This window comes from Pan troglodytes, chromosome 2 (assembly GCF_028858775.2).
Source record: "Pan troglodytes isolate AG18354 chromosome 2, NHGRI_mPanTro3-v2.0_pri, whole genome shotgun sequence".
Lineage (NCBI taxonomy): Eukaryota > Metazoa > Chordata > Mammalia > Primates > Hominidae > Pan > Pan troglodytes.
The window spans coordinates 111,847,705-111,862,747 of NC_086015.1; the positions used below are offsets into that span (position 1 = coordinate 111,847,705).

The window sequence follows — 15,043 nt, forward strand, 5'->3', positions numbered from 1 at the left end:
TCATACTGTGAATCTGATTTCTAAATCTCCAATTAGCTGAAATTCAACACAGACATGTAAAGGTAGCAGGAAAAAGAATAACATTTATTTAGAGATTTCAATGTAGAACTTAGCCTTTTTTTTTTTAAGGCTAAATCCTCATTAACCTTTGTCCTTGCCTGTAACTACCAAGGAATTATGAATCAGGGTGAGCAAGTCTCCTAATTACCTTTTGCTTAGTGTTGGCTGAGTGACCCTGCTGACCTAGAAGACCGCTAGAGGCAAGGCTCCAACATCAGAAAATTCTGGAGAGCCAGAGACAACTTCAAAGTCTGCAGCCTTACCAGAGTCTTTCCCTTTCTTCTTCCCCACAATGTACAAACCCCACCCACCAGTCTAAGTCACAGGCCCCTCTCTCTACTGTGGCATTCACTGATAACTAAGAGGTTTCTAGGAAAGGCTTTGTCTGGCCATTCCTGCAGGTGTCTGTGTTACAACAGGGGCTCCTTGAAGAGAAAATCTGTCTTAGGATCAAGTGTGTAGGGCCCGGGCCTAGACTGCCTCCCAGCCACCCTCCTCTTCTGTGGGTACTTCCATTCCTACCCTGGATACTCAGAGGCCCTCAATTGCTCAGTTTCCTAGAGGCTGATCACACCCTAAGCAAATAAGTTAGGCTCTAGAACTGATGGCTCTTCTCTATCAATCAAATATCTTAGTCACCACCTTGAAGGAGCAAAATAAAGTGAAGCCAGCAACCACCACATGTCTCACCATCCAAGGCTGTGGCCTGTAGTAGAAGCAGCTCAGCTTCACTTCTTCTGAGGAAGGCTGCGGCTTCTCCAAGGTCTGACAGATCCATCTTTATTAAAGCAATCCACCAAAAAAAGTCCCTAAACGTGAGTAGGCAAGATTCAACCTGAAAAAAAAAAATTGATACAGAGAAGAAAAAAGTGGAAATAAGACATCAAGCTCTAAATGAGCAACCATTCACATAGATAGACTAAAGAGTGTTAAGTTTTCCTGTAGCTACCTGTGCCCCTTCTTTCTCTTTGCTATGTCTCAAATTTATACAAAATTGCACTCAAGAATATCTGACTCTAGCAGGGCTGACTTACCCACTAGACATAGAAGGCACAGTGCCTGAGGCCCACAATGCTTTTACGGGCCCATGAAAATGTTTAATTTATTTTTAAATCAGAAGAAAAATATAAAATTAATATGAATGATACATATTAATGAACAGAGCCTGGATTATATTCATCTTTAGGCCAACACAGTTATGAAATCTGATTTTTAATATTTTTTTGTGGAGAAATGGTCCTTAAAAGACAGAAGTGCCTGTAGTCAGTGAAAGTCATAATGCCACCCTGGGCCATGGAGTTCTGACAGGTGGTAGGATATTCCAGATGGAGAAACATCAAGTTGCGGACACTAGGCCCTTTGATAGGCGTGGAGGGGGGTTTCGAGGTATCTAATTACCCCCAAGCAGACAGACCGTCATAGACAGAGTATGGTTACAAAGAGAAGTGATTCAGATAAATGTTCAGTAATAGACAGTAAAGGGATAAAAAGATAAGTATCTTGGCAGAGATAAGTGTCTGGGAGCAAATGATTTACAAAAATACAGGCACAGTTGGGCATTTGGGAGGCCTGGCCAAGAGCAGTAATGAAAAAGCCCAGGCTGAAGGTGGCAAGCAGGTTACATGGTGATGTGAGTGAAGCTGGAATAAATAAAGAAGTTCATTGGCTCAAGCAAGGCAAGTATCAGTCTTAGAGGGACTAAGTTGCTGGGCAAATTACCAAGGCTGAAGTCACTGAGCACGCACTGTATACCAAACACTGGACATAGTTTATCTTTAATTTTCACACTTTACATTTAATAACAGGGAGAAGAAGAAATGGAAACTGGGCCTTCATGATCTTAAATGAGAAGCTATTCTCTCTATTTGGACAAAAAAAGTCTTCCTCTTCACTCAAGCGTGCAAGGCAAGTGTTACTCATCACATTTATAGGTAAGAAGGTAGAGAAGGACTTGCCAAGTTTGCTTAGCTCAGGTGCTGTCTTTGAGGACAGATCAGCACCCACTCCAGAATGAACTGTAATCACTTACTATCTTGCAATGAACAAATCCAATAAACTAATGTATTTTACTGCACTTAATCTGCTCTCTTCTTTGTGGTGGCTTGGATAGGTATAGTGATACCACTTGTAGGATCTAGTTTAAAGGAGTATGATTTAAAGCAAAGCCTACTGGTCCAGGCTAAGAGTTAGTTTTATTTCTGCCAGCAAATAGGCATGTGACTTGTGGGAAATCACTTAGTCCCTGTAGATGTATTTTCCTCGCCTATGTAATGCAAGGACTAGTCTTAATGTATAGAAACATTTCCTAAAGTGGAGAGAAGAAAAGATGCTCAAGAGAAACAACATAAATGATGGCCCTCCAGAGATGGGACTGAAGGCAGCATTTCTCAGGGAAAAAGACAAAACTGATTTTTCTGCGGGTGAGCATTCAGATTCAGGTTTTGTAATCCTTATAACAGCAATAACATTGTTAGACATTTGAATATAGAAGAACTCAAGGTAAAGGAAAGCTCTGAAAGTAAGGCAGAGAAATTTAGAAATAGATGGTAGGAAACATCATCAACTCTGTGGGCAGGAACATGAGGAAAGCAGTATTTTGGGAAAATGGCTCTGGTGGCATATTCTGGGTAGATGAGGATGAGGAAAAGCTGTAGTCAGGGAGACAAGTTGTGAGTCTGGATTTGTGAAAGAATGCACTGGGTCCTCCTCCTCTCTGTATGTGTGACTTCCTAGTGGCTTGCACTCAGTAGACAGTAGAGCTCGGGAAGTATATTTGGAATATAAAAGATATCCATTAATACATGTGTGTACAAACTTCCTGAAACATACCTAAGAAATGGATGTCTGTCTGAGTAGTGAGAGCAGGAGATGGGTGGGAGAAGGAGAGAACTACCTTTCATTTCATTCCATTCTAGTCTGTCAATGTGTGCCATGTGCTTATATTTCATAATTAACAGATTTTTTACAAGTAGTTCTTATTATAACATCAGAGATGAAAAGATCACAGCAAAACAGAGCACACAGCTGTGTAACTCTCCTTCCAAGTCTGGAGCATTTAACATATTTAAAGGTGTACAAGGAACAGAATGTGTAGGAGCAGGCACTGGAAAGTAGGAAACATTAGGTGCCAGGAGTGGGGCGGGCCTGGCAACCATTTGGAGATAGGTAACTGAAGCCAAGAGAATGATTCACCTGAGCAAAAAAAGGATCGAAATCCTTCTATCTCCTTGGCCCCATCCAGCTTCCATTAACCCCCTAATGTCCTACTGACCTCTGGGTCCCTTTAGGTTCCAGTTGCACATATGGCTTTACAATTTTATAGAATAACACACTTGTCACAGCCCAGTCCTAGCAACATCTCAAAATAGAAAATGAAAGAGCCCGAATGCCCAAAAGAAGTAAACAAATTAACCTTGCCAGCAAAAGAATCAGGAAGCTATATTTTGTGAATGACAGAGAAACACAGATGAGTATAGAACTGAAGGTAATTCTCTTAGAGGAAAAGTTCATCTACATGTTGAAAGGAAATTATATTTGAGACTGGTATACTCACACATGTTTATCGGAGGATTCTGACACCATGATAAACAAACTTGTATGTGATACTGCATATATTTACAAGATAGAAGAGAGCAGGGGGCAGCACTGGAATCCTGGAAGGAGAATAGGAAAGGATAGGGCAGACAGGCTGCATGCACAATGCTGGGAGTACCTCACTTCTAGGACCTAGCTCTGCCTTTGAACATTCAGGAGCTTGATTTATCCATACATACTGATTAGGTTCTGGGAATCACATAACTATGCTCAGAAGTGTGCATACAATTCATCACCCAAACCTGGACCTATTTTTTCTTACTGGGATTTTTAAGAGGGGATGCCATTAATATTTAAATCAGGACAACAAACTTAATCTAAGACTGACCCAAGTGAATAGGGACATATGGACACTCCACTAATAAGAGAATTGAGGACTTGAGATGGTAATTTTTAAACTGACAATGAATGTACACATTTTCCATAACTGCAAAGTCCAGGTTACTTGTCTGCATGATCCACAGGGCACATAGACAACGTCATCACTATCAGAAGGTTGGATTTGGAGAAAGACATTAGATCATCATGTACATGACATAATTCAGTTTGTAACACAGCAAAATAATGCATCCTGTTCTGTTCTAGAGTTCACCTTTACAGGGACTGAGCACCATATAAGCCATCAGTATCCTGTTTATATTGATAGGGCACAATTTCCAGGTGTATCTTAGTTACCAGTTGATAAAGTAAAGACAAAGAATGGGAAGCCCTTACTGGGAAGGGAGAGCTGAGATGTAAGCTTTTCCTCTTAGCCAAGAAAGAATCATGTTGGTCCGACCTAGCTGCCTTTCATAAAAAATATGTTTGAACAGCTGCCAGCTGAGACAAGTCACGAGCCCAGATGACCAACCATCCCTGTCTTCCCGGAACTGAGGTATTTCCCAGGGCTTGAGATTTTCAGTGTGAAAACCAGAAAAGTCCCAGGAAAACTAGAACAAGTTGGTCAACCTACTTTTAAGTGTAGTGCCTGTAGTTCTTTTAGAAATTCAGTCACAATTTTGGAAATTAGCTATTTTTATACTGGTTGTATTTCTGCAGCTATCCCCCTCTCCCTCCTCAGGTATTTTGCAAACACCTTTTTTGAAAACGTCCTTTTCAAATATACATTTGAATATATTCATGCAATATATATGTATTGCCCATCTGTAATTGCCCATGTTAGGCCCAGGGGTACAATAATGGGCAGAATAAATACTGTGCCCTCTTGGAGTAATAGATTTGAATAGGGATAGAAGTTTCTTCTGTCTTGAATTATTATGCATTAGACAAATCTGTAGAGAGAAATTTTCACACTTTGGGGTGGGGGGTGGAGCTGGTCATATGGCAAAGTTCAGAAAAGAAGCCCAGAGGGGGACTGTAGCAGTGAAGGGAAGAGGTAAGCTTATACAGCCACGACTCCTAACTCACTAGTCTGAATGGAAACTGTAGGCAGAGTTATGTTTTCTTAAGATGAGAAAACACGTTCCTCACATTATTGTTTCACAGGCTCTTTCACTGTCTCATTCTCTGCCCACCATTCCAATGGAAGGGTCTCATCCTGGAGCCTCCTAATCCCCTAGGATAGAACTCTTGGAGGCATCTCTAATTTTCCTTCTATCTCATGCCACATTCAATTCATCGTCAACTTTTATTGATAATTAATTTTATTGATAATTAATTTTATAATTACCAGTTCTTATCCACTTTTAGACGACACAGTTTGGAGTGCCTGTTGAGCCCACACTCCTATTAGAAGTGCCTGCTCTCATCCACAGGAATGAGCCGCAAGTAGCCATGTCTGTAAGGTGACACTGGTGTCCTGGCCCAACTTATAAACCAGGCTTCAGTATCTGATCTGGGACAATCAGAGACAATCCGGGTATCCCCCTGGAATACAGATTTGGGATTTAGATGCCACTCTCCATCTGGGCTCTTTGCTTGAATGGAGTGATGCAAACTTGAGGGTTGAGGTTGGCATTGTGGTGTGGTCACATGGTGCCACATGCACGCTAATCAGCAAAAGCATCCATAGAGAGGGAGTCACAGGGATGAGGAGAAGCAGCAATAAGGGACCAAAGGAAGAGAGAGATCACTTTCTTATATCTCAAAGACCCTTCCTGGTAACAGTACCTCCTGAGACCTATATTTAATTTCTGCCTTTGATTTCCATAAGCTCTCTCAATGACCTTCCAGTACATTCTAATTTCTTTCCCAACTTTAAATAATCTGAAGTGAGTTTTTGTTATTTGCCATCAAAATATCCTTAACTAACGCATTATGTCTTAGTCTCTGTCCTAACAAAGTTTCTTAGTTTCTCTCCTAAGATGATGTGAAGATTGTGTATAAAACTCAGCACATTGTCTGGTGCATAGTAAAACCTCAATCACTGTTAACTGTTCTTTTTACTATTCAACAAGCATTTATGCAGTCTTTGCACACTGTGCTAAATATGTAAGACAGTAGCTTTGCTTTCCAAATTGCTTAGTGAATCTGAGATGTGCAAAATCATAATGGAGGATGGTACCATGGGGAAGTAAAGAGGGAAATTCACATAGTGGCAGCTACTAGCTGAGTAGATGGAGGTGAGACAAGGGAATTGTCTATTTAGATGGTGATCGCTCCTGAAAGGTCACACTTTCTAGTCTTCTTACTGCTGACCACAGTAAATCTATCACTCAGCACTCATCTCTTTCAATCAGAGCTAGACAATAAATATGGGGATGAGGGGGTGCAGAAATTCATTTCACCTTGGCATTTCAGTGCCTTAACTATAAGCAGAAACTCAAATGATGCCTATGAAGTAAATTGTTAAAAGAGTTAAACTCTTTTCATGTTAGCAGTCCTGACACATTTTTAAGTCGGTTTCATCATAATTGATTAGATTCGCTTGAGTTCTTCATCAAGGTACGTTATTATGCGTGTTTACTTTCAAAGCCTTCTACTGCTGGGAAGCCATGATGCAAGTAATAAGAACAAATATTAATATTCCTTTGAGTAAACAAACACTAAGCATCTTTTGACATAGCCTCTTCCATTATTAAAATTGGAGACAATGCCTGAAAATGAGAATGGATTTATCTAGATGTCAACAGCTGAAGGCAAGAATTATCAAGCACTTAAATGATCCCAAACAAGCTGAAACATATGTCTTAAGGCAGTAAATGAAACACATTTGAGTTACAAGGCCCAGTGACTGCCACAAATCTGGGGAAATGCTGCAAGATGCTCCTAATTAGGGACACTACTGGGTAGACACATGATGCTGATGCTTCCTAGTATTCATGCTGCTGGGATAATCATGTTATGTGCCTTAACTCAGCAAGGTTTCCTCCATAGAAAATCTTAAGTGGTTAGTCTTTAGGCACACATCTACCACCCCTTAACCAGCTACGCTACCTGCAATGTATTTATTTATATGCAGCTTATTTCTCTACAAAAGCAGGGGTTTAGGCAGGTTTATCTTCTTCAAAGAGGAATGTTAAAAGGTTGAATTACAAATCAAGAGTATTGCACAAATTATTGATTATTTAAAGCATTTACTTCAAAGGGTGATTATTATTACAGCTATAGGTCTCCAGGCAATGGAGTTTACACTCCTAGATTCTGCTCCCCGCTCCCCTCCCACTGGGATGTGGCTTTTCCTCCCATCCCTCCACAGAAACTGTTCTTTCTAATGATCTCCTGAAGAGAAATCCTAATTGTGTGCTTTTCAGTCTCTAATCCTACTCAACCTCTCTGCAGCATTTGACACTCCCTGGTTGCTGGGGTCCCTTCTTCCTTTTCTTCTCTTTCCCAGTTGTTCATTTACTAATCAAAGGTCCATCCACAATACAAATTGTGAGTATCATTGACATTTCTCTTTTGCTCCCTCTTTTCACTAGTTTCTATCTCCCAGCTTTTGCTGGCTCTTTAATCCTTTCCAGAACTACCTTCTCCTACACTTTACTACCTCCCAATCTCTGATCAAAATGCTGGGTCTCTGCACTGAGCTATTCGCTATTGATCCAGAGAAGAACTTCTGATTAAATTTTTTTTTTTTTGAGACGGAATTTTGCTCTTGTTGCCCAGGCTGGAGTACAATGGTGCAATCTCGGCTCACCACAACCTCTGCCTCCCGGGTTCAAGTGATTCTCCTGCCTCAGCCTCCCAAGTACCTGGGATTACAGGTGCCCACCACCATGCATGGCTAATTTTTGTATTTTTAGTAGGAATGGGGTTTCACCATGTTGGCCGGGCTGGTCTTGAACTCCTGACCTCAAGTGATCCACCCACCTCGACTTCCCAAAGTGCTGGGATTACAGGTACCCACCACCATGCATGGCTAATTTTTGTATTTTTAGTAGGAATGGGGTTTCACCATGTTGGCCAGGCTGGTCTTGAACTCCTGACCTCAAGTGATCCACCCACCTCGACTTCCCAAAGTGCTGGGATTACAGGTGTGAGTCACCGCACCCGGCCACCTTCTGATTAAATTCTGTCATGCATTCATTTTAAAGTATGTCCTCTTAGGATCTGTGGATTAAAAGAGTAATAAGACCTCAAGAAGTTTCCACTCTAATGGACATGGACAACAGAGATATAATCAGTGACTATAATTCAGTATGATAAATGCTAGGTGCTAGGATAGAGCAATGTACAGGGCCATACAGGTCAAGGAGGCATAACGCTCTCATCTACATTTGTATTTTTAAGAATAACAGTTTACAACTTAAAGGAAGGAATCTCAAACATCCCTGAAATGATACCTTTGGAGACAGTGCCAATATACTATTTAATAAAAGCAAATCTGAGTTCTGAGTGTGTATCACACACCAGGAACTAGGTTAAGTGTTTTATACATAATAACTCTTTTAACTTTACAGTAGCTCTATGAAGGATATATGTAATAACCTTTATTATATGAAAACACTGAGTCTCAGAGAACTAGCAAGTGTTATCTCTAGTTTTAAATCCAGATACATTAAAGTCATTCTTGTTTCCTACTTTGTTCACCTTTACATCCAATCAATTGCCAAGCTCTGCTGACACTTTCTAAATATCACTCAAAACCATCTCCATCTTTCCATCACCCCTGCCAACATCTGGATCAAGGCCATCATCATTTTTCTGGGGGCGTATTGCTGTATTCTCTCAGTCTCCCGACAGCAGCCAATCCAGAATGAGGCCCCCAAGTAGAGAAACACAGTTACTGTACTATCTTATTTAAAATCATTCCGCATCCTATGATAAAAGCCCAACATGTTAACAGAGCCTATAGAGCTCTCCATCCTCTTGAATGACACCCACACCTCATCTCTCTTGCTGTCTCATCCCCAGGCCTGACCTGGCTGGGGCACTACTAGTAGATGCCAACAGCACTCTCTGACCTCTGGGTGTTCACACGTCATGTGACCCCTGCCGGGAACATTCAGCCCTATCCCTCATCTGGCTAATTCTTAATCATCCTTTGGGTCTTCAGTAAGCAACATTTCTACAAGAAGGTATTCTCTAGGTTCGTTCTGTCAGCTAGATGTGTTCTTAGATTTCTTTGCTACTTGCATCATGATAATTTTCATCCTATTTTATTATTATTTGTTTAATTGCCCATCTTCCTAACGAAACATAAGTAATCTGAGGGCAGGACTAGGTCTGCAGCACTCAGAGAAGACTCTAGTTCTTTGTGTAGAGCATTAATAAACACGTAGGGAATGAACCAACAAATAGAGCAGACCCATCAGTCTGACTCCTGAGTCCTTGCTCTTAAGCATGATGCTATACTTCCTCCTTGGCTGAGCTCCAGCCAGCAAGGAGGCTGATGTTCTTGGTTAGAAAAGCATCTAACCAAGATGCAACATGTCCATACAGGCAACATGTCCTTGGTTTAAAAAGCATCACCACTTCATTTTTAAGTTGGATGAGAAAAATTTAGATTTGTGGTTCAAAAGAAGTATGCTAAGGATAAAAATCAACTGGTATACCATATCAAGAAAACCAGACTGGTAAGGAAAGATTTAAATAAGCAGTTTATTTTTAAAATAAAGGTATTTAAGTCAATACATCTGAATTGTATTGCTCCAAGATTTTTGAATCCATGGAGTCTTAGAACTAAAAGTTCTTTAATAACAGCTTGCTCATTGCTCCATATTTTACAGGTGAGTATGCAGGGACCAGCAAAATACATGATTGGCTCACATTCACCAACCAATAACAATGGAGCAGGCTGAAAGTATGGATAGTTTAGAGCAGAGTTGAGAGAAAAATACTGATGATAGCTCTATGAAGAGAAACTGAAGGAAACTAAGATCGAGGGCTATACTTTTGTGCTTCAGAATTCAAGGCAAATACACCCTCTCATAAAATACTAGTTAATACCACAGTCACAGAATAAAGATTAGCTGAAATGGAACATTGTCATGATAATATTCCTTAGGGTCAGTGACCCACGATCTGCATAATAGAGTAACACCTACTTTAGAATTGCAGGTGCTGTTATTCAGCACAAAAGACATGCATTAAATATATTTAGTGATTCTAAAAGATGATATATAAATTCAAGGTATTAATAGCATTATTTTCATTGATTTATTGGTTTCATATTTTCTGAATGTTCTTAACTCAGGATAATTATGAGTTTTAACTAAGTACAATTGTAGTCAACATCTTTGCATAATAGATATTCAGATACACTTATCTAAAATAAAACTAGAATATTATGTATTCCAGTTCAATTAAATATAACAATTTTTTGAACATTCAATAAGTGCCAAGAATTGTCAAAATGCTTGGGATACTAGAATAATTAAGATGTGGCTTCTGTTTCAAGATTTAAGTCTAGCAGGGACCAAGATTTGTCAATACAGTTTTCAGTATGATAAGTAAAATAATAGACATACATTCTCCAAAAGATTATACCAAAAGTAAAACAAATTGCTGTTAAAATTCTCACCTCAGAGCAACTATTCTGTTCTATGAATACACCATCTTTTTCTTAAAGTATTTTGTTTCGTATAACAACCCCCATGCGAAAACTATCAGTAAAAATAGCAAATTGTTTTTAATATCCACTATTCAATGTATTGGTGGAAAGGGAGAGATAGAAACCTACCTTGGAAAGATCAAAAGAAATGGGCAGACCAGTGCTGAGTCAAGACTTTATACACTCTTGTCAAGGTCAAGGATGACAGCTTCAGTCAATTTTGCCATTGTTTCTAAATTTGTCTACTGGTTTTTAAGAAGTTGAACCCTCGGATCTGGATTTGGCACCCCAAATGTCTCTGAGGCAAGGGTATGAGATGTCAGAAAACGATCCCATTTCTATAACCAAAATCCGCAGACTAATTTAACTCATTCCCCAAATGCTTGCTACATAATAGGATTAGACAATATTAAAAGAGAAGCAGCAACACCGTCTCTGGTGGCATCAATTTTGGAGTCTTGGGCTCTAGTACTATCTCTCCAGTGATTTGGAGCAATTAAGTTAAGGGTCTCAACATTTTCCATATCGCCAAGAAAATAGTTAATCATAGATATCTACTATTTATTTAGGCTATTCTGAGAATACTAAGAAAGAATATTTATTAAGGGTGGATTATATTCCAAGTGATTGTTCCAATCAATTTGCATATGTGAGTTAATATAATCCTCATAACAACCTTGTAAGATAGGGTTTATTATTCCCATTTTACAGATGTGGAAACAAAGGCAGAGGTGATAAGCTAGTCATTTTGGGAGACAAGATTTGAGCCTAGATGTTGAGCTTCAAAATCTATTCTTGTAATAATTATAATATATAATTTTTATCTCATACATCTCATTTGGTTCTTTAATTTCTTCCCCCCCTCCCAAAAGTGTAATTTTTAAAAGTGTCTTGTCTATCCAAGGAAATGTATTTTTATTTGCCTCTTTCAACATTGAGAAAATTTTCTTTTACTGAGTGTCTAGGTGAAGCAAACAGCTAATTGATTGCTACAAAAGGGGAGATTAGCCAGTCGACCCTTGACTTTGAATTACTTTCTTAGGACTTATAAGCTTTTTACAAAACCTGAAAATGTCTTTCTGGAGCAAAGGACTTTCTGAACTTTTTAAAATGACTTTTGGGAAATGATGTTAAAAAAAAAGGAAACTCTTTGAGTTATAGGAAATAGTTCATGCGATCAGTTCTCACTACTCATGGGTCAGTTCTGCATAACTATTTCCCAGACCAATTTATTAACCATTTCCACTGAGCAATAAAAGAATAGAGAGACACCTCTCCTGAAGCCTATTACAACAGCATTGAGGGCAGAAGTAAACTAATAAGAAATGCTGAAGCAAGTACTGTATAATTATACCCAATCAATTTTTACCAAAATGAATCAATATGGCAGTCTAATTGAGATGATCTTTGTTGCTTCATATAGGAATGCGATTTAATTAGAATCTCCAGTGATTGTAAATGGGTAAACTGAAGTCACCAGTAACCTCACAGAAATTCCAGGCAATATGAGATGAAGCAATAGATACAGCGCCCTGGCTGGCTTTTTGTTCACAGGAAATGGACATTAAAGTGCCCTACTTGGCCTTTGGGAGACTGCAAACCATTTTCAGGTGTGCTTGGGGCCAGAGTAAAAGGGTGTGGTATTGTGTTCAGACATTTGTAAAAGATTCAGTTCAGATAAAGCAGACAAAACAGTTTAACTTGCATTTCAAGGAGCTCTGAGGATTCAAGATGTTCAGTTGTGGAAGAAACTAACAAGACCGGTTTTAAGAGGGGTTTAGTTTGAAATAAATGAGAGACAGCTGTTAATAGTAATAAGCCTGTTTCCATTTTTGAAAGGTTGGGAGGGACATGCACCAATAGACTCGGAGGGCAGGTGGTGGGGAGCAAGAGGAGATGTATGTGGTGAAGATGGTGGAAAGACAGAGGGGGACTGTGGTTCTATCAACAACAACAACAAAAAATCCCAAGAAAGGGCATGAGGCATGATCACGGAGATTCTGATGTGGCTTAGTGGGTATTTGGTAGTTGACAAATCTAAAGGGTAGATAGGTATGGTGACCCTGGAGATTCAAATTTTTCCTAGGGAATTATTATAACCCCAGGAATGTGAGGCAGTGTTACTTCTTCTCTGGGTTGAACAGAGAATAAGGATCAAAACAAGGGTCTTAATGTAAAGTAAGTGGTGTATTTTAAAACAATCAAGTGAGAATAAGCTCTGTCAATAGTTGCTGTATTCAAATGATTGAATTCCATAGAATCTATGGATAATTGACTTGACAACAAAATTAAAGTAACTATGCCCACCATAGAAGCCCCTTTGAAGATTTCTTGCATGTTGACAACCACAAGTTGTTCTGCTTCACATGTAGTTGATCTAGTAGTGTAATTCACAGAACCAAAATTCAAATCTGAAATCTTACTAATTGATTAATAATTGCTAAAGAGGAAATGTTTTATAGCGTTTACTATACAGATGCTACAGAACTTTTTGAGGGCGAAATAATTCATACGATGGTGTTTTGAGACACAATTTAAAACATCCGTTATTCCTTCCTGTTCCTAATCTCAATAGAAGGGTTGATATCATAAAAGATGTTAGAATGTATTAGGTGATGGAGGGAGGAAAAGAGGGCATCTTCCACACAGATTTGCTACAGATTTACAAAGGAAAGAAAAAATCCTTTCACTTCCAAGGCCCCCATCTTCTTCCTTTACCAATTTTGTTGGTGTGATTTGAGAACAAGAACATTTGCGAAAGGACTTGATGTGTGGATATAGTGATAGTTTCATACTTGTTAGAAAGTAAGATCATATGCTTCTGAGAAGGAGAATTCATTATTAAAGATGTTTGTGATATTTAAATGAGAATGAATTATAAAACAGTATTTACAGTATATTTAAGATTATATGCATAATAAAAGTTCCAAATTGGCTATCTCTGGATGGTGGGATTATGGATTCTTTTAAAAATTATTTTGCAACTCTAAATCTTCTACTCTTCTCTTTCTATAATGAAAATATCATTTTGTGCAATAAAGATTATCTTAAAATAAAATAAGGTGATGGTCAGTATTTCTGGGTATAAATTAGGGTCAGAATTAGACATATATCATACTGAAACATTACAGTATACCCTGTAAATATATGCAATTATTATTTGTCGAATAAAAATAAAATCGAACTTCCAAAAACATTAAAGAATTATGTATATGTTTTTGTACACATACATATATAATACACTCCTGTACATATATAAATAACATATAATTAATTTTACATATCAAGAAGTTAAACATGTGATAAAGCTTGGGGTTTTTTTGCTTGCCTTTGTCCTCTTGCTACAGCCCATATTAGATCTTGGATTCTCTTACCCTTCTACTCACATTATCCTTCTTGCTTTTATTCACCCCACACATAATCCAGATTAACAATTTAGGATGTACTCTTCAATATTTTTCTCCGTGCTTATGTGTTCAGGTAAACAAATATACAGACATATCACATATTGTTGTGGGTCATTTAACAAAATAAGATCAATTATATACAGGCCTCTATGTCCTAATTCTTCTCACTCAATAATACCTCATTGAAAATCTGCCAAATCAACTGCTACAACTCAAATGCATTATTTTAATGATTCTATGATATTTCATATCATACCATATGTATCATAATTTATTCAACAATTCCCCTATTGACATTTCCAGAGGTTTTTTGCCGTTATAAAAAAATGTAATCAGCATCCTTGTACGTGTGTCATTACTCATGATTTTATTTATTTGAGAAAGTGTCCTAGGAGTGGGAATGTTAAGTCAAAGAAAATACACATTTAAAATTCTAATAGATATTGCCAGATTGTTTTCCAAAAAGGCAGTAACAATTAACAATTTCACCAGTCATATATGAAAGTACTTTTTCCTGCATTACTGACAGTAATAGGCCTTTTCATTCTTTATAACTTTTTGACAATCCAATAGGTATAATGTAATATTTCATTGTTAGTTTAATTTCATTTCTCTGTTAAAGAATTTGAACATCTTTTCAAATACTCATTTGGATTAGTTCTTGTCTGAATTGTTTGTTCTGTCTACTTTTTATTTCGTTTATCTTGTCTACTTTTCTATGGGGGTATTTACTTTTTCTTTTCAATTTGCAATTGTTCTTTGTACATTTTGTGTGCTAATCCTATGTCTTTTATTATTAATTTAATTTACCAAATCTATTATTTTTCTTTTGAATTCACTTATGGTAACTTTTGTCATATTTTTTACTGTTAAATATGCCTATCTTTTCTTTTTATAACTTAATAATTTTTTTGGTCCAGCTTTGGAGGATTATAAACAGTTATATTTAGTCAGTATTTCTTGGTAGTCCTGGTATTAGTTGCCAAGGGTAACAAAAACAATAACAAAATTGCCCTTTGCAAGTAGAGTAGTTAGAAACAGAAAAACC

General features: G+C 38.0%; 1 protein-coding gene across 1 annotated transcript in view; it reads right to left on the minus strand.

The window, feature by feature from the left end:
- Positions 1–889, minus strand: part of MYH15 (myosin heavy chain 15) — a 135,153-nt gene extending 134,264 nt beyond the window's left edge. The window contains exon 1 of the mRNA XM_054680862.2: positions 751–889. Within this exon, the coding sequence (XP_054536837.1) occupies positions 751–838 (88 nt within the window). The 5' untranslated portion in view covers positions 839–889. The remainder of the gene's footprint in view (positions 1–750) is intronic.
- Positions 890–15,043: the final 14,154 nt, after the last annotated feature.